General features: G+C 39.4%; 2 protein-coding genes across 3 annotated transcripts in view; both read right to left on the reverse strand.

Annotated features, from left to right (window-relative positions):
- Positions 1 to 1,497: 1,497 nt before the first annotated feature.
- Positions 1,498 to 6,065, reverse strand: LOC142951907 (ras-related protein Rab-5C-like). Of its 2 annotated transcripts, XM_076093784.1 has the most exons (7): positions 5,914 to 6,065; positions 4,849 to 5,190; positions 4,510 to 4,661; positions 4,066 to 4,188; positions 3,816 to 3,909; positions 3,013 to 3,152; positions 1,498 to 2,418 (listed from the first exon to the last, which is right to left on the reverse strand). In XM_076093784.1, exons 2-6 carry the CDS (start codon positions 5,015 to 5,017, stop codon positions 3,016 to 3,018), a joined length of 675 nt encoding a protein of 224 aa, XP_075949899.1. In that variant the 5' UTR covers positions 5,018 to 5,190; positions 5,914 to 6,065; the 3' UTR covers positions 1,498 to 2,418; positions 3,013 to 3,015. The 2 variants fall into 2 exon arrangements, with proteins under 2 accessions (XP_075949899.1, XP_075949898.1); XM_076093783.1 differs by having other exon boundaries at positions 2,148 to 3,152.
- A 9,178-nt stretch (positions 6,066 to 15,243) lies between these two features.
- LOC142951327 (voltage-gated delayed rectifier potassium channel KCNH4-like) overlaps positions 15,244 to 24,135 on the reverse strand; it is a 31,621-nt gene continuing 22,729 nt past the window's right edge. Inside the window, exons 12-16 of the mRNA XM_076092824.1 lie at positions 21,461 to 21,499; positions 20,317 to 20,696; positions 19,040 to 19,131; positions 18,082 to 18,158; positions 15,244 to 17,232 (exon numbers count right to left, since the gene is read on the reverse strand). Of these exons, the coding sequence (XP_075948939.1) occupies positions 16,159 to 17,232; positions 18,082 to 18,158; positions 19,040 to 19,131; positions 20,317 to 20,696; positions 21,461 to 21,499 (1,662 nt within the window). The 3' untranslated portion in view covers positions 15,244 to 16,158. The remainder of the gene's footprint in view (positions 17,233 to 18,081; positions 18,159 to 19,039; positions 19,132 to 20,316; positions 20,697 to 21,460; positions 21,500 to 24,135) is intronic.

A 24,135-nucleotide genomic window follows, 5' to 3' on the forward strand; every position in this document is an offset into this window, starting at 1 on the left:
CCACTAAACGCAGTCAATTTCAGTCCAGCGCTCACACCATTATGATTCACAGAGGCCAAGTATGAAATGAGTTTCTCTTTTGACAGAACACATCTTGATTGACAGCTCAACAAATGAGAAATCATTTACTGTGAACAGAGCGGCAGCCTGCTTTTGGCAGAGACGCTGCCTGTCTCTGAAGCGAGTGTGCGCCTGTATATATATATGTGTGAGTGTGTTCAAATGGATTTAAAAGTGGATTTAATGTTGTGTTTGAGGCATCAAAACCACAATAATAGGGCTGTCAGCCTAATGGACAGTTTTCGCCATTTTCGGGTACAAAAATCTTTACAGTCGTAGTTTTCTTTAACATGAAGGATCAGACCAATTGAGGTTTAACTGGCACTGAATTGCGTCATTTTGTTTTTTCTTCTTCTGCGATGCTTTAATGGCAACCTACTGGAACATTTATGTTCCCAAAGGTTTATCTCAATACAACCAACTTCTAACATTCACAAAACAGTAGAAGACAGAAACACACGTTTTATTTTGCAGACATACTGTAAATAAATTTAAAATGTGTGCTTCATTTGGATGGAGACATGTCTCCATTTAAAATACAGTGATTGAGATCATGTCTCTCCACTGTTACTGACCATTAATTTATTGTACTAAATAGTCAAGATCGGGCTGGTTAGGCCACAAACGAGAGCTTCCAAAATGACCATTAAGTTGAATCAACAACTCTCTAAAACAGTTTCAATAATACCAAATAAACTTCGCAGAGTGAGCGTATGTTGAGAGGATTTTCACTATTTGATATTGTACTCTACATTCCCAAACGCTCAGGCATCTGCAACAAATACTTTTCTAAAACCTTTAGACTCTGAACACCTCCTTTGCACGGATGTCATTCAAGTTATTCTAGTTTCTTTAGCTAATAGACTTAAGACCTGAAAGAGAGCTCTATTTAAGAGTGCATCACAACAGAGTGAAGTGCTGCATTAACCCAGAGAAACCCTGCTTTAACATTAGCTGTGGGATAATCAGGTGAGCGCACCACTACCACCATGCTGATCCTCTGATCCTCTTTGTTCTCACTTTGCCAGTAATGGCTATTTGCATTGTCAATCCACACACTGTCCACTTTCACACACGTGTGTGTATGCATACACATGCTAAATTTCATGAAGCTATCGAATTGAAATTTTTGACTGAACATGATTTTGAATCCATTATCATTCATTATAGTTGCCAATTATTTTTACATCAATTAAATGTTTTCTTTTAAATTTCCTTTAATTAGGAAATACTGACCGCATGTAAATGAATAGTCACACATGCCTTCAAAAGGATCCATTTGTGACCAGTGAATCTAGATTAAAGGGTTCTGCTGCCATCTAGTGGTGGGAAATATTTACTGATGCCGTTTGTGCCGATTGTTTCAAGTCTTTCAGTACATTTTAGACGTCCAATCATTTTTAAACTGTTTTTGCATTGTAGACAACAGGCCAAAAATATGATGCTTACATTTATTAGTAACAGGATTAAGGATCTAAACTGTGACTAAGAGATGAATATGGAATTAACGTAGCTTTACAAACAAACAAAAATGTATTTGCTGCACATCCGTGCTTTAATCCTAAAAAATAAATATATCGTCAACCTACAACATTTATTTTGTTCCAAATCGAGCTGAAGACTAGCCTTGAGGAGAAGGCAGGGAGAGACATGTCTTAACTGCAAAACAAGAACATTTATATAGAATTAAACATGTATTTAGTAAAACAATATATATTAAAGTAGCTTGTAATGCCTATGAGCTAGAATCACCTTATTGCAACACCTGTTTACAGACGTTGATGAGAACACCTTTCAGTAAGGCAGGTGTATCATCAAGCTGTAATAAAAACAAAGTAAGGAAATCCATAAAAATAAATCTATAAAAATAATCTTGATCAAATAAACATGGTACGTCTGATTCCAAATAAAAATTTGCATTAAAAGCATTTTCACAAAAAAATAACGTCTTGGGCCGACGCCGTATCTTACGAATCTAAAAACCCTATTTAGGGAGGCTGTACTTTCATCCCACCTGCACTAACCCAAACATAAATAATCATGCAATGCCAAATCATTCCACTGCAAAACAACTCAAAACAAAATCATTCTTGCACATTATTTATTACTTTTTTTCTCTTTCTTTTTTTTTTAGATTTACAAGATATTTTAACATTTCTTTTAAAAAAGGCTAACAACTCTCTGGTGTTACAGGTATCAATACACAATGAATGCAAACAACTGCATTTGTTGCACAGTTCATAAACATCTTCAGATGTGTAGCCTATTAAATTACGACCTGCTTCAATAAGCAAAGTAGATCTGTGTCCTCATAGCTGTGTCATGTCCAGGTCCCCAACAACAACAAAGTGCTGTTCTCTAAACCGCAATGAGACAAAAGCCTTGAAGAATAACTCGTAACTCGTAACTGTCGTTTGCAATTTCAGCATTAGTAGTTGGGTATTTGTATCTTTCATAATGATGATCAATGTAGAGGGAAATGACAAGAATAGAAAAGTAAACTGCAAATATACAGTACATGTGTGTGTATATACTATATACATACACACACATACATAGACACACACTCAGACAAATAGGGAAAATGGCGAAACAACCTTACCATCACCCATCAAAATAAATCATTTAAGACAGAATTCAATCAACGGAGACGGAGGCTGAAGATGAACAGGGAGGGAGGTAGATAGATAGATACACGGGGGAAAGAAAGAGAATAGTGAGGGATCTTGGTTGTTCCCTCTAGCTTATGATTGTTAAAAAAAAAAAGAAGAAGAAGAAGAAGAAGAAGAAGTTCCTTTAATCAAAGAGGATCCAGATAATCGCATCTGTAATCTCAGTTTAAGTGCAGAGGTGGCGAATGGCTCTGCCCTCTCCTGCCACTCTGGGTTTTTAGCTACGTGCCGTCCTTAAAACGATGTTCAGGGCTCGCTTACTAAGTTCATTGTTTTGTACTTGCTAATTGCCGCCGCCACCGCCGCCGCAGCACTGGCTGCTGCGGCTCTGAGGAGCAGTTTCTTGTAGATCCACTCCTGTCCTGGTCCGCCCCGCTTGTCCAGCTCCACCCTGAGGATCGCTCTTCGGTAGCTTCTTTGCTGCAGGGACAGAATCACAGGTGTTTGAATAAGTTTAAAAAGGTTCAGAGTTGCAACATACAAAACAAAGGTTACACTAATCTATTTATTGACACTCGTCACTGGGGGGAAAAAGTGTGTTAGCAGCGGGCTAGCAGCTGTGTTTTTGCCATTTTAGTGTCGACAAATACTGAATTTATTCCTTCCCATTAATGCCGTTTGTTCACCATGCTTACCATTAAAAATAAACTCTCAGCTTCACACTTACAACCTTTTAATTTATTGATCTCTTCACCCAAAATCTCTTAGAAACAAGCAGCTCTTTTAGATCTAATCTGAGCGAGGCAGCTGGATGTTGTTTCTTTTGTTTTTGGATGAAGCAATGTGGACATTAGTCCGCTTTTGCCTGTAAGCAAAGTTGTGTTATCGCTGACGTCCCCTTAAATGTGCTTCAACATTAATGGTAAACAATATTGATGTTCATTTGTGTGCACAAGTCATTAGGTCAAGTGGAAATCTTTTCCTATTCAGTTCAGTTCACCTTCAAGCTGTGTCGGTTCTCTTGTCTGGAAACTAGTGAGCAATTCAACTTTGCTGCAGAAATAAGTGGGCGGTAAACTTAAGTCTTGCTATCTGTGGGAGCAGTTGAAAGGGGCATTTGACTCAGCGGCATGAAGCACTTACCAATAGCCATGAAAATTTCATTGACGTTCATCGCAGTCTTGGCTGATGTCTCCATGAAGAGTAGACTGTTGTCATCAGCGTATGTTTGTGCCTCCTAAGAACGTAATTTAGATATTAAGGATAATACAAAACATTTACAGCACTGACAAGTTTAATACAATTGTATTAAATTATAAATAGGATAAGACTGTGAATATCTGAAATGATTCTGCTGTAAAATGTATTGATTTATGTTTCTGCATCTTCATACCTGAAGGTCTATAGCTCTCTTGTTTGCGATGTCTGCCTTGTTTCCAGCCAGAGCGATCACGATGTTGGGACTAGCTTGTCTTTGCAGCTCCTTCACCCAGTTCTTTGCTCGTGCAAAAGTATCCTAATAGAGCGAGAAACTTTATTAAAAATGCCTTTCACCCGGTGTAGTTACATGACAACTATATTTAACCCAGGTGGGTCATAGCAGTACACTTGTGTGACGTCAAAACACCCACAAGTCTCAACACCAACAGGTCTAATTTTAGACTTAAATGACCAACAATTGGAGAGTGTACTCGACTCTGCTGCAAAACAAACCCAATACAGCTCTATAAGATATAACATTTAACATTTAACAAAACTACAGCCCATCTGAGTTCATCCCGTTGCTCCCGGCTGATAAGACTCCGTCCCCCATTGTTTCCCTGCAGGTGAAACCTACTGTGTTGGTGATGTCATAGACCACGATGGCCGCCTGAGCGCCTCGGTAGTACATTGGAGCCAGGCTGTGGTAGCGCTCTTGGCCGGCCGTGTCCCAGATCTCAAACTTCACAGTGGTGTCGTCCAGACAGACGGTCTGAGTGAGGAAGGCAGCTGAGGAAGGCAAGTAATAAAGATCAGAGGAATTATTTAGCGTTTTAGGACCACGTATATATATTTCCATCCTCCTGAAAGATCACGTGCATGTTTGCAGCAAGTAAAGGACCTCCAATGCTGTATTCAGTGAACGACACCTACACGGGGGCTGGGTATTGGACCGTAAAGTGTTTTTGTCTCCTACCTCCAATGGTACTCTCCTGGAATTCATGAAACTGGCCTTTGACAAAGCGCAGCACTAAGCTGGACTTGCCCACTGCCGACTCCCCCAGCAGCACCAGTTTGAATTGGCAGATTTTGTTTGCTGCCGTGGCTCCATTTGGCCTGGTTGATCCGCCACCGCGCCCAGCCATTGACAGAGACAGAGGTTGTTATGGACGAGATGGGCTGAAACTACAGGTCAACAAGGGTAAAGACGAATCTGGAGTCAGGGGACACAGGCACTGATGGTGAGCGAGGACAGAAGCCAAACTCCCAGCGGGGAAGAACCGAATCGGATGGGAAGGAGTGGAGCGAGCCCGTCTACCTGGAGAAATAAAAACATGGAAAACTATGAGAACCCCCGATACAAAACAGAATAATGGAAGTTATTTTCATTATCTAATAATTTGATAAATACTTTTTGTGTTATTTTGTTTGACGAACAGTTTATCAAGGAGAAGCTCTTTTGTCATTTTAGAATAAATAATGTCATATTGTATTTTTACAACTTAAAGATCAGTTAACGGAAAAATGAACAGAAATTGAATTGCCGACTGATTTATTCCAGAGGTTTCTCAAGAAATGCAAAACATTAGGTCCACCTTCTAATATGTAAACTGAAAATAGGTACATTTGGGGGGTTTTGCAATGATGTCTGAAGGTGTCACTTGGAAAATCAAATAATAAATCGTTGGTTACTGCCCCATACATTTTAATTTCATTATATAAATTGAAATATGTCACTTGTTAGGACAGTGTCGGTGTCACCTGTCACCTCGACACACAGAGCTTTTAGTATATTGTCTCGCCATATTATAGAATTTGTATTTTAATAAGCAACATCTAGATAATATATCTGTATTTGAATTCAGAAGACAACAATAACAACCTGCAAACAAGCTGATTAACCTGCTGGTGTAAACTTTGACCGAATAACCAGATAAAAACAACTGCAAGTTAGCTGCGAGGCTAAAGCTCATAGCAATGCTAACCTAAGCTAACACGAGAAAATACTAAAAGGAAACGAATAACACGGTGGCGTTCTTACCAACAATGAAAAACAATATCCACTTCGCCCTGTGGATAGTGAGTAATAACCGTGTTGCTCCACGTTAACAACGTTTTATGCTAAGAACTAAAACACTTTCAGGTTCGGTAAAAAATACGCTTCCGCCTTGTGTAACCAAAATACTTCCTGGTTTCTTCCGTCATGTGATACAATCTGACAACCAATCAAATGGCCGGATAGTGGGCCTCGAAAGTTGAGCCACAAGAAGCCAACTCACTGTCAAAAAAAACGTTAAGCAGTGTACTGTTTTGTTGTTGTATGTATTTGAATCCAGGGACATCATATATATATATATAATTCTGGCATGGGCCATCCTGCACAATGTGTACTTTAAGTATATATTTGATTTAACAGAGTATTTCTACTGTGGTATTGTCACTTTTATGTTAAAGAACTGAGTACTTCTTCCACCACTGATTATATTTGAGTAAAATAGAAAATTTTGAGAAGGATTAACTTGGGATGCTATAAATATGTTCGAACAATGACATTTAAATTCAGGAACATGTTGTTTGCCCACCGTACAATTACCATTAGAAAATGTTTTAAAAAGGACAAAAGTTACAACTGATGATCTTGATCTTTATTATGACAATGTGGAAAAGTACAAAACACATGACAGTATTACTAATACTGGGAGATATGTTGCTTGATTATTGTCCATTCATCAGTTGCAAAGATCAGTGCTGCAGCAGGAGCCAGATGCAGAACTTGAACTAAGCAGCAGCCTGCAGTCATTTTCCTTCATGCAACGCTTGAAATAGCTGACACCTGTGAAAACATGAAATAAAGACAGGATGGATTATGAGACGACTCTAAACTGATCCACATAAGGATTTTTTTACCTCTTTGTTTTTTAGCTGAACAGCACACTGAGGGAGCAGTCTGTACTTACTGGATCCAGCTTGAAGGATGATGCTGGCACAGACTGGATTATTTCCGGAACAGGTCTGAACACGCCGTGAACATCTCGCGGTGCCTCCACAGTTACACACCAAGGCTTCACCTGGAAATAGAAAAGAAAAAATAATGTTCCACCATTGTATACAAACTAGTCCTACATTGTCCAAACCACAAAGGATTGTCCTTAACCTCTAAAACCAGACACACTGGATGCATCATATTCATTTACAGTAATCCGCTGCAGATTCTTGTGGCTGGTTTTGAGGAGGGAATCATTCTTGTAGCGAAATACACTGCAGCTTTGTTGTGTTTCCTGTACATTAACTCACCCTGGCTGACAACCACCAATAGCAGAAGAGCAAGAATCACAGTCTTCATGTTTTCTCTTGTCTGTACAGTGTACACCGATCTCTGCATGAATAAAGCAAGATGAAAAAGTGTTAGAAAACAAATGGCATACTTAACTGGGAGCACTTTCCTCATGCACATATGAAAACACTTAAAGAAATCCCACCTTGTTATTCGTCCTACTGGAGTATTCTTACCGCAGATGTGTGCTGCCAGGCTGCTAGCTCCCCTTTTATTTTGGGTTGTTGAGCCATCAGGGGAAATCTAGTGCATCATTAACTGGGAATTTGTCATTTGTTTCACTCGTAAACAGAGTCACTGATCAAGGCCAGACTGTGAAGCTGCAAAACCTACTATGACGACACTCAGAAGAAAATCCAAATAATTTCAATCGTCACATTGTACAGCCAGCGTTAATGTTATAGCTTTAAATAGTCTGAGTAATTACGGTGTAAAATATTCCTGTTGCAGGAATACAAGTTGCAGATACACAGAAGTTCACAACAAGTGACATTTGACACACTATCATTTGGAGGTCAGTATGTAATGTCCTCATTTGATTGTAAGAAAACAGATCACAAACAGAAAAAAGTAGCACAAAGTCAAATTACTGGATTCATTCCAAGAGGTGTGACTAAAAGTCCAGTAAGTGGACTTTGTGAAAGTGTTTTGCCAAATCAGAGAAGTGTTTTGCAACAAAAAAGAACTTGAGTGAAAATGTTCAGACAGCCAAAGTTATAATGGGAAATAACAAATTAAAGGAAAACAATAACACACAGAGAGATGAAAATGATGTCATTCAAATCAGGATCTATAAAACATTAAAGTCTTCATGTCGAAGGCAGTTTTAAGAAAAGTTGCAAAAGGCTGATTTTAATTTAACCGCCCTCAGAAACTGAGATGGTGAGATTCAGTTTAAGAATCTACCAAATAAATCTTATAGTCACCCTTCGTAATAAAGAAAACTCTACTTCTCTACTTCTTCTTCACCTGTACATTGGTGAATATTGATATCATGAATAGACCCTAATGTCATTTCCCAGTAGATGTGAGCATTTTCCAAGTAAGTAGACAACAATGTATTGACACCTCAGATGATGTACTGTACATTTAAACAATCAGATTAAATGTAATTTGTGTAAACTGAAACGTATTTTATAGTTTGGCAACATTATCCCCTTCCCTATGCTGTGTCACAGATGGGAGCAGGACATAGAACAGTGTGATGTAGTGATGTTGTACTTATTCATGCACGTTTTCATTGGGCTCATTACAATATCATTCTTGAGACTTAGCTTATTAACCTATTAAAGTCCAAAAAAAGCTTGTTGGATAATGGTTTTGCAATATTTTATAATTCTTGAGTAATATGTGTGAATGTACAATTGGAAATTCAGATTTCCAAAAACAAAAGCACTAGGAGACAGCATCTGACCTCTCCTGTAGCAAAACATTTTCTTGATGACAGCCACACAATTTATAGTCTACACGTCCAAGAGATTGATTGTTTCCTTTCATGTTAAGTTCAACTGTTATAATTTAGTTTTGATACAATTTGTTGGAAATTAAATTGGAGTTGGAATTTTGTTTTGCTCTTTCGTCTGGATTGGTGCATCATAATTTAACCCCAAGATGGTGCCATAATATGTCGAGCATTCAGGTGGCAATGCACGTGACACATTTGATGACTTGATTACCAATGATGTGATTATCCTATAGGATGCCTTGTTATGACTTTTGACTCAACAACATGTGGATGAAATAAATAGAGAATGATGAAATTAACAAGTGTGTGTGGTCCCCCTCCTTTATCAAGTCACATAATAAAAATCATAAAGATATCACCTGGTAAATTATTATTAAGTGTTGATACCTCTGATATGTGCTCCCCTGCTGCTAGCTTCCTTTTTATTTTTGCGCAATCAGTGCAAATCCAGTGTATCATTAATTCTAATATTGTCATCTGGCTTTTACTCATAAACAGAGAGATTTATCAACAAATATTTAGCACAAAGTCTACTTCCTTCCAAGGAGAGTGGCCGAAAGATCCTTTTCTTAACTCAAAAATCAGAGAAGCTGTTTTGCAGCAAAAACAAACTTGAATGAAAATGATCAGACAAACAAAGCAAAATCAGAATAGAAAATAGAGGTGAACATGATGTAATTAAAATCAGGATCTTATAGATAATTAAGGAAGTCTTCATGTAGAAGGGATTTTAAGAAATGTTGGAAAATACAGATTGATTTAGCCAGCCCTGACAAAGAGATCCAAAGCTGAGGAATCGAGACCAAAGATGCCCAATAGTCATCCTTTGTAAGAAACAAAACATTACTTCTCTACTTCTTCTTCTACCAGCCAGAACAAAAGTCTCTGTTTTACTCGAATAAAAGTCTCTAATATATTGGTAAGTAACAACACACCGGTGATTAGATCCATGTCGTTTTGAAATACCATTCGAAAACAAAGTGAAAAATGCCAAAAGTTGCAACTGATTGATCTTTATTCTCACAATGCTACACAACACAACTACAGAGAGAGGGTTATTAGTAGTGCTGGGCAACGATTAAAATATTTAATCGCGATTAATCGCATTGTTATGGCAAAGTTCAATAATGAATTCAAAAGTAGTGTATTGCGCACTTTTATTTTAAAAGTACTGCTATATGAACAAAAGGGCAATAACATTTGGTTCACGAGATGCAGGTAGCATGTTTTATACTTAATGTGAATATAATTCATACTTTGTTGGCATCTTATTCTGAAAACCGGATGTTCGTCTGAAGAAACCGGATGTTGTCTCACGTTAATCTTTGCTAACTTTCAAAGTCCTTCGCTCACTCCCGATCTGTGCCGTTTAAATGCGTTTACCGTGAATTTCAGCATATAGGTGCACTAAAATTACTGACTATAGGATGTTTGCTGGCTTTTATCCCACTGTTCTTGTCATCCTCTTGTTGTTATGTATATGTATTGTCTCTTGTCTTTCAATTAAAAAAAAAAAAAAAACTATAATAAATTTAAAAAATGCGTTAACGCGCGATAAAATAATTGTCGGCGTTAATTAATGAATGCGTTAACGCGAAATTAACGCGTTAACTTGCCCAGCACTAGTTATTAGTATTACTGGAAGTTAATGTTGCATGATTCATTTTTGCACATTTATCAGGCGCACCGATCCCAGTCGCAGCACTTTGCACGTGATGTCTCTGTCAAAATAAACGGCCTGCAGTCTTCCTCTTTCATGCATCCCATGACGGACACACTACCTGTGAAAACATGGATTAAAAGATAACATCTACACGTTTCCAGTCAAAGTAATGACTCTGAACTGATCCAGCTAATGTAATTTTTCCTTTTAGCTGAACAGCACACCGAGGGAGCAGCCTGTACTTACCGGATCCATCTCTAATGAAGATTCGGCCACAGATTTCACCTGATTTACAGGTCTCAACATGCCTTGGACATACCTTCGAAATGCCGTCACAGCGACACATCAAGGCTTCACCTGGAAATAGAAAAGAAAAAATAATGTTCCACCATTGCATAAAAACTAGTGCTACATTTTCCAAACCACAAAGGATTGTCCTTAACCTCTAAAACCAGACACACTGGATGCATCATATTCATTTACAGTAATCCGCTGCAGATTCTTGTGGCTGGTTTTGAGGAGGAAATCGTTCTTGTAGCGAAATACACTGCAGGTTTGTTGTGTTTCCTGTACATTAACTCACCCTGGCTGACAACCACCAATAGCAGAAGAGCAAGAATCACAGTCTTCATGTTTTCTCTTGTCTGTACAGTGTACACCGATCTCTGCATGAATAAAGCAAGATGAAAAAGTATTCGGAAACAAATGGCATACTTAGATGGCAGCACTTTAATCATACACATATGAAAACACTTAAAGAAATCCCACCTTGATATTCGTCCAACTGGAGTATTGTTACCTCAGATGTGTGCTGCCAGGCTGCTCACCTTTTATTTGGTTGTTGAGCCATCAAATCCAGTGCGTCATTAACTGGCAATTTGTCATTTGTTTCACTCACAAACAGAGTCACTTATCAAGGCCAGACTGTGAAGCTGCAAAACCCACTGTGACGAAGCTCAGAAGAAAATCCAAATAATTTTGATTGTCACATTGTACAGCCAGCGTTAATGTTAGTTTTAAATAGTCGGAGTAATTACGGTGTAAAATATTCCTGCATAAGAACACCTGCAGCACAAGTTGCAGTTACACATAAGTTCACAGCAAGTGACATTTGGCACACTATCATTTGGAGGTCAGTATGTAATGTCCTCATTTGATTATAAGAAAACAGATCACAAACAGAAAACAGGAGCACAAAGTCAAATTACTGGATTCATTCCAAGAGGTGTGACTAAAAGTCCAGTAAGTGGACTTTGTGAAAGTGTTTTGCAACAAAAAAGAACTTGAGTGAAAATGTTCAGACAGCCAAAGTTATAATGGGAAATAACAAATTAAAGGAAAACAATAACACACAGAGAGGTGAAAATGATGTCATTCAAATCAGGATCTATAAAACATTAAAGTCTTCATGTCGAAGGCAGTTTTAAGAAAAGTTGCAAAAGGATGATTTTAATTTAACCGCCCTCAGAAACTGAGATGGTGAGATTCAGCTTAAGAATCTACCAAATAAATCTTATAGTCACCCTTCGTAATAAAGAAAACTCTACTTCTCTACTTCTTCTTCACCTGTACATTGGTGAATATTGATATCATGAATAGACCCTAATGTCATTTCCCAGTAGATGTGAGCACTTTCCAAGTAAGTAGACAACAATGTATTGACACCTCAGATGATGTACTGTACATTTAAACAATCAGATTAAATGTAATTTATGTAAACTGAAACGTATTTTATAGTTTGGCAACATTATCCCCTTCCCCTGTATGCTGTGTGTCACAGATGGGAGCAGGACATAGAACAGTGTGATGTAGTGATGTTGTACTTATTCATGCATGTTTTCATTGGGCTCATTACAATATCATTCTTGAGACTTAGCTTAAGTCCAAGGAAAGCTTGTTGGATAATGGTTTTGCAATATTTAATATTTCTTGAGTAATATGTGTGAATGTACAATATGCACATACAAACACTCTGTTTTAACTGGGTTGATGTTTTTATTCTCAATTTGTTTAAATGTTTTTACCTGAATTTAAAAGGTTGAATCGATGTATTCATATGCTGTTCAGACTATTTACTGCTTATTTATACAAACGCAGGGAGGATGCAATGCCAATATTTGCGAATTCTAAATTGAAAAAGACGAAAGGGAAACTGGGGGGAAAAAATAACTTTTTAATGGATTCTCATGAATACATTATCATTACGCGATAAAGTCAAATGCACAGTATGAGTTTCCTTTTCTAACACTCTTTACCGCATCTCATCGACCAGAAGGTGGTGCAATGCGATAGAGAAAAATAATTGTGCCTCGTCAGCAGTCCTGAGATGCTTCATCAGTGATAAACTCAAAGAAGCTTAAATACGTGCCATACAATTCTTTCAAGAGCAGGTGGCGGTATTCCTGTCTAAATCTACTCTGTTAAATTGTCTCCTGAAGACAAATACCGCAAAAAGTAATATTTGAAAAAGTTGATAAATGTGTGATTTGAACGTGATACCTCTGAATAACTCATCAGCGTGCAGTCATCCTTATTCATGCATCCCTGGATGTAGCTATAGTATCTGTGAAAACATGCATTAAAAGACAACATCTACACGTTTTCAGTCAAAGTAATGACTCTGAACTGACCCAGCTAATGTAATTGTTCCTTTTAGCTGAACAGCACATTCTGAGGGAGCAGCCTGTACTTACGGGATCCAGCTTGAAGGGTGATTCTGGCAAAGACTTGATCTGATCCATAGCAGGTCTCCACATGGCCACATGGCCACATGGCTTCGACATGCCTCCACAGTTACACCTCAAGGCTTCACCTGGAAAAAGAGAAAGGAAAAATCATATCCAACCTTTGTATCCCAATTAGTGCTGCATTTTCACTGCCACAAATAATTGACCTTAAGCTCTGAAATCAGCCCAAAACAGACACACTGGAGACATGAATTACAGGTATTAATCAGCTGCAGCTTCTTGTGGCCATCATGCAATTTTGGTGAAATACACTGCAGGTTTGTTGGGTTTCCTGTACAATAACCTACCCTGGCTGACAACCACCAACACCAGAAGAGCAAGAATCACAGTCTTCATGTTTCCACGTGACTGTACAGTGTACACCGGTCTGTGCATGAATAAAGCAAGATGGAAAGGTGTTCGAAATCAAATGACATATTATAAGTGTTGATGGGAGCACTTTCATTAAGCACATACAAAAAAAACATGAAAGATATCCCACCTGGTAAATTGTCCTACTGGACGTGTGCTGCAAGGCTGCTGGCTTCCTTTTTATTAGGACTTGTTGCGCAATTAATGCAAATCCAGTGCATCATTAACTCTAAAATTGTCATCTGGGTTTTATTCATAAACCGAGTGGCTTATCGAGACCAAACGTGGATGTTGCAAAACCCAGTATGACCTCACTGATGCTCCAGGGGAGAATACTAATATTTTTTATGGTCCTATAAAAAAAAAAAACCAGTAAGCTTGTAAAAAAAAGTAATGTTGCCCTCTCATTGGGAGACAACACTGTGTCATGTATTAGCTCTATTTGAGAAATTGATTAATTCACTGCAGAAAAATGTGTCAAATTTTTGAATGTAGAATTTGCTCATTTTTGTGCCGGATTTGGTCAGTTTGAGCTTTGTATTTCCATTTTTACCAATTATAAAGAGTGATTAAGAATTATAAAGACACCATATCACTGTATATAAAAGAGAAAATGAGAGGTGAATGAATTAGAGTATATATTATAGACTATAAGACATATCAGAAAACACAACACTTGTTGTTACTTTATGTTTGTCCTGACAGGACGCTGTGTTGTTGACATAACCTGTTGAAATTGAGCCAATGGACATGAAACAAACTCAAGATGTTATCTGTGTGTGCACTGAAACCCTGAATGAAAAGAAATGTCACTGCTTGAATGAAATTTACACGAAAATATAGAATTAAAGCGTGAACATTAGTGAATATAGGTTTTGTGTTTTTAGCTATGATCAGAAATGCTGATGTTACTGCTGCAGTTCCATCTCAGCAAGCATGAACAATACTCTATATTCACTTATATAATCGGATTGAGAGTCAAGACAGATCAGCCCAAATAAAAAAAATGGATAAACCAAAAGCATTCACAAAAGACTCACTGGATTCACTAATGAGAAAAACAACAGCTGCAAATCCTCTCTCTCTCTTTTATATATATATTCTAAAGCCGACTGGTGACTTTCTGATTTACTCTGTTCTTACCAGAGATATTTTTCAACCGTTCAACATTTTCGTCTGTCTAGTAAATGGATGACTTTATTTTTTTCTACATCCTAGTGGAAGTAAATTAATTTAATTAAAATAATTCATTAATTTTATATTTGGCAGCAACTCTTAAATATTTCTATGTCACAAATAAGAGGAATTTGTCTCACTCTCTCTCTCTCTCTCTCTCACACACACACACACACACACACACACACGTACTATGTACTTCTTTCAGCTACAAGTGTGACAAGTATGAACTCTAGTGGACTCAAATATATATGTTTGTACTTGTAAACTACGACTAGTCTGCCTCTTTCAGGTAATAAATAATGAATAACCCTCCACATGAAAACGTTAAAGTCCCATGTCATAACCAAATACAGTACATGTATGTAACAGTATACAAATGAAAGCATAACTCTGATGAATGCACAGAAACAGGTCAATACTTCCCATTATCTCCATGTAACGGTAAAGTGCTCCTCTATTCCAACTTTCTGAATTTCCTCAGTGAAAAAATATTCCAACATGTCTTGCAACTAAATAGTTGTTCACAGAATATGTGACTTTCTTTTCAGAAAAATTATATATCAAGTGTGGTAAGTGTGACGCCACAGTAAAGGACACTTCAATACATTTCTGCATACTTTATTTTGTCAGCTAACGAGAAATCATTGAAAAAGAACAAAGTTCCTGAATGTTTTTCCCCCACTAGGCATTCATATTTAGTAAATGAATGACAGTACTTAATATTTCATGGGACCCTCTTTTCATCTAAATATGTATTTATTTATGTTTATTTATCAACAGCTATGTTGTGTTTATATAACTATAGATCTGTAAGAAAGACATTATTTCACAGGACTATGCCTTGGTGTGGAAAACAATAAGAAATGTCTTAAAATCCCATAAAACTGGAGACATTCAATGTAATTTTATTGAAATCATAAATGATGTACTGCTTAGTGGAGATTGGATTGTAGATATTCATAGTCCAAGAACTCACAAATAAAAAATGCTGAAGTGAGAAAAACATTCAATTCAAAACAATAAACAATCTATGCTCAATGATGCACATACTCTCGTCCCTATATGCAATGTGTCATTTTTGTTCCTTCACATATTAAAACATCCAACCCCTCTGAGCCGTCTGTCTACAAACACAGTATCTGTGAACCACAATCAACAGGTTGTCATGTAGAATGCTTACACATTATTTTGGAAACCTTTTCCTTAGGAAAAAGAATAAACAACTTTACCATGCAAGGAGGTAACAAGTATTATCAACCGCAAATTGCTCAAAGGGACGTTGGACAAAAATATACAGTATACACTGGAACTCTTTTATTTAAAGACACACTTCAGTAAATCCAAGATAATGCACAAATGACATGCTTTTGCATAGAAATGGTGTAAATTGTGTGGAGTTTGATAAATTAAGTTAAGAAATTAAGTTATTAAATACAGCACACGTTGACATTCTCCAGCAGAGTCTCTTTAACACTGTAAGTAGTTGCATGTCTATAACTTTTTCCCCCCAGTTGTAGTGAAGTCAGTGAGTCTACCCCTGAAACAGTTTAATCTGTGAGGTCCAGACACCACGACTGCTCTGTGCTCTGAGTCTGAACACCAATGCTGGACCTTCGCGATGACACGCTTTCACTGTCCCTGCTCTCCATAGAGCCCCCATTCCCCAGTAGGCACTCCAGACTGGTGTGTTCTATGGCAGATGGGTCGCCCAGTGGAAGATCAGGCTCGAGAGCATCCGATCGCTTTGAGGCTGAATCCAGGGAGGATCCAAGAGGGTGGCCTGGCAACATGGGTGGAGATGCAGACACAGGGTGGACCGAGGGGTGTGAGTCCTCGATTTGGAAGAGGGAGGTGTCCTGGATCACATTATGGGATGTTGGGGCGGATATCAGAACGCAAATGTCCTCATGTGAGGCTTGTGATAAGTTAAGATGGGATTCGGAGTGCAGGGAGAGATGGGGGTACGAACTGGGTGACGAGTCCAGCAGGCTGTGTGTGGACGTACCTGTAGGGACACCGGACAAAAGGCAAGAGTATTCATCACTATCACTGGGAGGCTGCAGGCACAAAGTAGGCTGGGACTGGCTGATGGTGGTCGGGCTAGCACCGACAAGTCTGTTGTCAGAGTCTTCATACCCAGCATGAGGTGCGAGGCCTGGACTTCCGCCCTGGAAGCCTGGGCTGGCTCTGAGAGGAGACGGGCTTGTCCACAGATGTGTTGTCATGCTCTCAGAGCTGTGACACGGGCCTAACCTGGATGCAGAGTTTACAGAGAGGGGCAGACAGGAGTTGGCAGGTGGACTAGAGCATTGAGGCCAGTGCTGGCTCTCTGTTTGGGTTTCAGCAGCTCCACTGTAGTTCCAGTGGCCAGCGGGTGCACCACTTCGCTGGCTGTGGCCTTCCTGGCTCCCAGGATCGTTATTGGGGTGGAAGGTTGGAGCTAAGTTAAAGGGCATGCCAGTGTTGGGGACTGTAGACGGGTTGGACACCATTTGGATGCCATATGGGTATGAAGGAAGGGAGGCTTTGTAGTGTTGCACAGATATGTGGGCCTGAAGGAGATGCATCATGTGGTGCAGGTTCTTGGTGAGTTCAGATACTTCCTGGTTTAATGTGCCCATCTGCGTAGACAGTGCACACAGTTTAGTTGCGACGTTAACAGATTTGGAGCATATTCTATTATTACACTGAGGAAACGTGGTAAATTACACAAGTACAGTACAGCTTCAAAGTAGACATAAAACAACAACACAGTTTTGCCCAATTAAGTCCCCAGCACAGAGTGACGAATGAATCAGTTTCTATCTTTGAGGCTCAATATTGGATCCCTGTCCAGATATCATTTTCTAATGATCTCCCTGAAGATAGCTAAACCATTTTAAACCCCTCTTTGACTTAAATAAATGATTTCTTACGCAGCAGTGAAATCCAGAGGGACACAGACTGAGTCAAATAGGGAAGAAAGTAGACAGAAAACTGTGAACAAGGGACAGGGGTCAGAGAAGGGCCACAAGTAGATCAAGGTTGTTATCCAACATTTTTTTTGGTTCAGATTGTCGAGTCAGCACTCCGCACTCTGCATTGCAGAAGCACCCTGCTGATTAATGAATATTGACTTCAGAAAGCACCTACATGGGCCCATCTGGATCCTTTTGCTGCACCTGCTTACGCATTATTTACATTAAAGTGAAGAGTGCAGGGGCAGACTGAGATACAAGGCACACATTAAGTCTATTTCTGCTCATTTTCTAGGTCAGCACTGAAGCAAATTCATTTCTGAACAGGAACTCGGTTTATAATGTCGGAATAGCACACAGGTTGTATTTCTCATCAAAAATGCGTTAATGCTTCCTGTATTTCATATTCAGTGTCTCCAAAATACTTTACAGACAGATGACAGATTTGATGAGAGGGATACATTATTTTTGGTCCAATCAATGTTAATCTAGGTTTAAGAAGTTGTACCTTACCTTTTGGTTGAGTTGACCGATGCTCCGTTTGACCTCCTTTGTCTCAAGCAGCAGAGTAGCGTTAACCTGTGTGGAGTCTAAAGATATGAGGAGGAGAAAAACAACAAGTAGTTGACTCAGTAGCACACAACTGGGCCACACACACGGAGGTCTTTATCGTTATTGAAATGAAAAACTTTTCTCCAGAGGATGAGAAATTACAGACACATGTATGTGCACGTATTGCATGCATACACACACACATGCATATATGTACAGTTGAATATTATGTGTGAATTACTGCAAAAACATTATGTTGTAGAGCTATTGCTTTGGATTCGTGTCTGCGATGTCATCTCTACTCTTATGTCTATTATCTAAAGAAATGGTTTATGTTGTTGCTGCTGTATGTCAGGATCTAAAAGAGGGAAGCTTGTGAACACTTAAAACACGACCAATATGACAGTAGACGGACCACAGCAGCAACTATGTGGAATCAATGAGGCACAAACTCGAAAAAAGCTAAACATAATGCAGGCAATCCTCCGGGAGGCGCTGCATGACGGCCAGAACAACTCAAACCAAATCAGGAGGTTCATCCTACACCACAGCTTTTAAAAACACTTTTGGTGATTAGGAAGCTGTACTGTACATAGACTGCTACGGTGTAATGTTGTGCATCCCTCAAGTACATTAGTTGGACTTTAACTGACCTGAATGTGATATTTTGCCAGAATGATAGCGATCATCAGTGTAAAGCCCAGGTTAGATGATCTGTACACTGCTTTGACCTCTGTTGTCTTTTAACATGTTCTCTGACTCTTTGGACACCCGGCTGTCATTTCATTCCTCTGCGCTCTCATATTTCCCCCAGAAGGAGTCAGGGCAACATTGTTGTATCCACTGTTTGAACCCTTGGGTTTACCTCCAGCCATCTGGCACCCGGGTGACCCTCGCAGCTGGAGGTGGTTTGACTTACCTTGGGTGCTGCCTCCCGTGCTGGCATTGGGCCTGCTGTGCTCCACGTTGAAGTGGAACGCGTGTCCATTGTCTTCGATGCCGTCTACAACCCTGGCAGGGAGGGGCGAAGAGAAGGGAAGCCGGAGTTAATGTAACAGTAGAGCTTTTTCAATCATCATTGGAGCCTGCAGACGACCGAGGAATGTGGCATGAGAGCTGCTGCTGGCAGAGGCCCATGTGGGTTTGAACATGAGGAGAAGAGCCCAGTCTGGAGGGGCGGACACCTGAGCCCTCTGAACCAGCACTTACCCATATCTAGGACATACTGGATGACTTAGGGATACATTATGAATACAGATGGTTGGGGCAGGAGGATAAGGTGCTCTGGTAATGAAATGCAGTGACATCTGTTGAAATATGCAATGCAAATACACTCCATTTACATTAAGTGGATGATGCCGGTTCCTGTGGCATGACTTTAGGTGTCTGTTACAACGAACACCTTACTTTGATCATCTGAGACGCTCTATGTCGGGTATAACTAGGATGAATATATAGACATAACGTGGTCTACAAAATCCAGTGAGATGGCCTATGGCCTATGGTATAGTGGTGCTGTTAATGAGGTAAACTACTGTGAAATAGTTTTAAAAAGGGGACACACATTTTGGATTCTTAAAAATGAATGAACTTCGGCCTCTGGAGGGAAACCACAGTGTTTAAGAAGAAGGAACACGAGCATGTCGCTGCTCATGTCACTATGAAAGTATCAGATTATACGATGATATCAAAATAAACGTCTTTCAAGAAATGAGATACAAAGAAGAATAGATGTAAAAATCCCTGTCACACTGTAATGTAATATAATACAACTGTCTGAATAGATTCTGCCTTTGTGAAACTTATTATTTGCTGTTGACACTGTGCCATATGTTAAATCTACTGTATGATCATTTAGAGACTATAGTTTGAAGTGTTGTTGTGTTGAACTGCATTAGAAAAGCATAAACTCTACAGTGTGTTAATGAAATTATTAGAAATATAATATAAACACAAACAGTGTGGAGTCAAAATAAAGAAGACATTTTAGTTCATTGACATTTAGTACTTATAGCTTTTTAAAATTATATTACACTCTATTGCATTGCATTAAATGGCTGTTTCTACTGTTTTCTATTTTGGTCAACCAGCTACCAACATGCAAAAAAGTATTTTCATTTAGACTTTGATTAAGTTTTTGTTTGTTTTCTATTGTTGTTTTGAAAACTGAACATTTGATAATAGCTTTCAGGCTACCTGGGACTAAGATCTGGGGGTCCAAAGCAGGTGACGGTTGGGATAAGCAGCTTTGAAGGCTTTTTCTCGGCCCCTGACTCCCCCTGGGCTGAAGTTGAGGCCGTTGTGACTTTCAGGGAGCTGTGCTCTTTTTTCAACGGTGGCTGAGGGGATGAGCACTGCCCGTGGATGCCGCGGCTGAGGTTTGGTGAACGGCAGCGCCGCAGGGCGTTGAATTGCCGCAACTCATCCCCCAGGAGGTTCCCCAGTGAGGTACGCCGAACAGGGCTGCTGAAGTTGGGAAGCAGGAGGTTGCGACGGGAGCGGGTAGCTGGAGAGAGGTGGAAGGAGTCGTCCGGGTCACCCCCCTTAGTTTCCACCATAGAGGGGAGCCTGGCTTCCTGCAAAACAGCAAATACAACAGGCATCATTAATAACTGTACACTATGTGAGCTCTCACTACCAAGGGATGCACTGATCCTAGAACAGCATGGTTTGTTCTTGTGTTTGAGGATATGAAAACAAATTTGGAAATACTGGAGTAATAATTACATGAATGCTGAAATACTTACAGATATTGGAATTACGTTAAAAAAACTTGACCAATTTAAAATGCCACTCACAATACACAAATAATTTCACGAGTAATCCGGCAAATAAGCCTTTTGATAGCTGCTGATAAAGAGCCATTATTGTGTTATTAAGATTTTAATGAGATACAGCTGATGATATTTTAATCACATTAATCCTGCTACAGATCTATTGCGGTCTAGTCATGGCTAACTGTGTGCTTGGCAGTAAAAACAATTGGTTTTACATAAAATGAGCACTGTAAACAGTATTTTAATATTAGGAAGGCGGGGCGATAAGCATAGTGAGAAAAGTAGCTCATAAGGTTTCCTATTAGGAGAGCTACTGACCCAGTTAGCGAGCTAACTCTGTCTGTTCCAAATGAGTCTCAACCTGCAGGGGAAGTCCTTCCACAAACCCTCCCACTAGCAATACAGTACTGAAGACCCAACAAAACCTGAGGGATTTACCTTGAAAAACCAGACACGCTGGTTAAACGTTGATTTGATATGCATGACACAAATGCACCTTTGACAATTCGGGATAAGGAATAATAACAGCCCTAACAGAAGAAGAACATTTAATTTGAACTCACGTGGGGAAGCCTGGGTGACCTTGAAAACCTGCTGAGACCCTGCAGTAACAAAAAGAAAGCGACAGGGATTACAAAAGACACAGCCCCAGGCAAAACATATTAATATATTCAACTTCATGTCCTCCTATTCAAACCTTTAAACATTAAACTTAACCCTTGTGATGCCACATTAGGAAATGAAATGTGCCCTGTGGAGTTTTCTTATAAGTGTATCTTTGACGTCTAACAAACATGTCAAGTGTATTTCCTTCCTCATAAAACATCTGCAAAGCTGATTTTGAAGTATTTCAAATCCAGCATTGGCGCATTGCAGGATATCTTGGCGTGTTACCACCTGTTGATCAGTGGAATATAGTGTGACACCAGGGGAGGTCAAGAACTACACATGGAATATTGAATTCATTTTGATGATATCTTTGCATTTACAGTGTAAAATTCTAATTTGTTATCTACTGTTGTATCCACTTGAACCCTTTTGGAACTATCTAAATGACCGTGGCCTTTGATAAAGCCTTTTCTACACAAGCCGAATCACATAACTGATCCTTCGTCTACACTCGATTGCAGAGGGATTCCGGTGAAAGTTTGTCTTACACCGTTGCAAGCAATTTAGCACAATCACCAGCTGGATGGCAAAATGAAACCGTGGTAGTGTGAAGTCTTCCCTCGTGTGTGAAAAACGTGCTTCTGACAACATGGCTTAATGTGACAACACGAGCCACAGTCTATCGCTCCACCAGCATAGAGCAAGTAATGCTCTTTGATGCAGGAAGGCAATTCACTGAGGAAACGCATTCAATTTAATCCTTCATTGAAGCACAATACGGAGTTTAAAAATCATCTCCACCAAAGCAAAAAATATAACTCTAGTTGTGAGACTTCGGACGGGGGTGAAAGTCTGTGAATCTATTTCAGGCAGGAAAAATTCTCCTCCTAACGAAGACTAACCCAGAGGCAATGTGGAGTGATTAATTAGCCAGCCAGGATTATTGGTGCCAAATGACATTAATTGAACATCAATAGCAATTAATGGGGCAAGGATGCCACAAGTGTCCCACATATCAAAATTGGTTTGCAGGGACTTAATTTAGGAACTTCTTCCTGTCACTCGCAAGAGGGTTATCTTGTGTTTGCTCATGCAAAGAACAGACCTACTTACAGAACGGCATGCTTGCGCACACAAGAGTGTGTCAGTGTCTTGTATGTTGTGCCTCTTGTGTTTCAAATCCAGAGCACATTTTGGGTCAAATTTGAACTTTCCAGAACAGTTAAACAAATCTGAAACACAGACCATTGACAGCTGAGTGTAAATTCCTCCTGATGTATCTCAGAGTGAGAGGGGGAGCTGTCTGTGATATATTGTACTGAAGGGATGTACTTGAAATGACACTGTCACCTGGGACAATTGTTGTGACATATTTTGTCCTCTCCTCTGTGTATTCCTTCAGCCCACTCCTGGTTGGTATTTCTATCCCATCCAACATGTACTACACATGTTTCTAGCTTTTCAAACTTCTTTCACTCCCACGACTGGTTATCAGTGGCTGCCTTCGTCATCTTTGTTAAACTGTTGCTGTCATAAAGGGGGTTGCGTCCCTATAACATCCCTATTTAAGTTGCTAGTAGCTAACTGTGTCTGTCAGGTGCTGAGCAGGTAGAGCAGAAAAGTGTTTTTTCATTGGAAACAGCTACCTGGTGCGGCCAAAAACAACACTATGAGAGTCAACCTGGTCTCCTGCAAAATTACGTTCCTGTACAACTAAACTGCATTCTCAATTACGCTTCAGAGGGATCTCCAGGATTACGGTCGCAGCCGTCCATCCCGACCTCCTCCCTAAACGGGCTTCCATGGACTATGATTAGAAACATATTTGTGATAGGTCATAAAGAAACGTAATCCGGGAGAATATGTTTACCTCGAATTGTTATTGAGGATGCAATTTTTTTTGCATGGGAAAGTAGTTTTGTAGAAGTCCACTACACAGTAAAGTTGTAAATGTTACACTGTTAAACAAAACAGTGAGCTGAAACTCACAATAAAGCTCTGTAACGCCAAGGGGGGATGCAGATCAGGGTGATAATTCTCTATAGCTTCTATGAGCGACCCTTTTCAGATTTTCATTTGATACATAATAAAATATCAGTTCTAGCTGCTATGAAAAATAATAAAACCACTTTATAGCATAAAACACTTTTTTTCTCTGTAAAACTTTCATACTCTCTACCAAAACCTAATGAAAATAATTTAATCGACACCACATCAGTCAAAGTTATTCAATTATAGAGTTGACAAAAAACAAATCATCAAACAAAATAATTTTCCATCTGGTAGTCTGGGGTTTTTCCTTTATTTGACAAGATAAAGTAGTCCCTTTTGGATACCTTATACTGTAATAGGCATTTCTACAATCTGTTTCTTTTGCAGTATTTCACTATGACTGATTGCTGAACAGTCAGCAATTCTCATGTATCTCTCGAGTGTAATGCGGACCTCCCATCATACAACAACTCCAACCGCAAACCACCCACCGTGAGGATGTGGATGAGACCAGTCCTACTGTATATGTGTGTGTGTGTGTGTGTGTGTGTCAGGAGTTATGGAACCTGGCAACTCGACCAGGTAGCTTGAGCATAAACTCTGAGCAGATGGCCTGAGACAGAGTTAGAGAGCTAGT

Source organism: Anarhichas minor, unplaced genomic scaffold (assembly GCF_050575085.1).
Source record: "Anarhichas minor isolate MPS153535 unplaced genomic scaffold, ASM5057508v1 ptg000017l, whole genome shotgun sequence".
Lineage (NCBI taxonomy): Eukaryota > Metazoa > Chordata > Actinopteri > Perciformes > Anarhichadidae > Anarhichas > Anarhichas minor.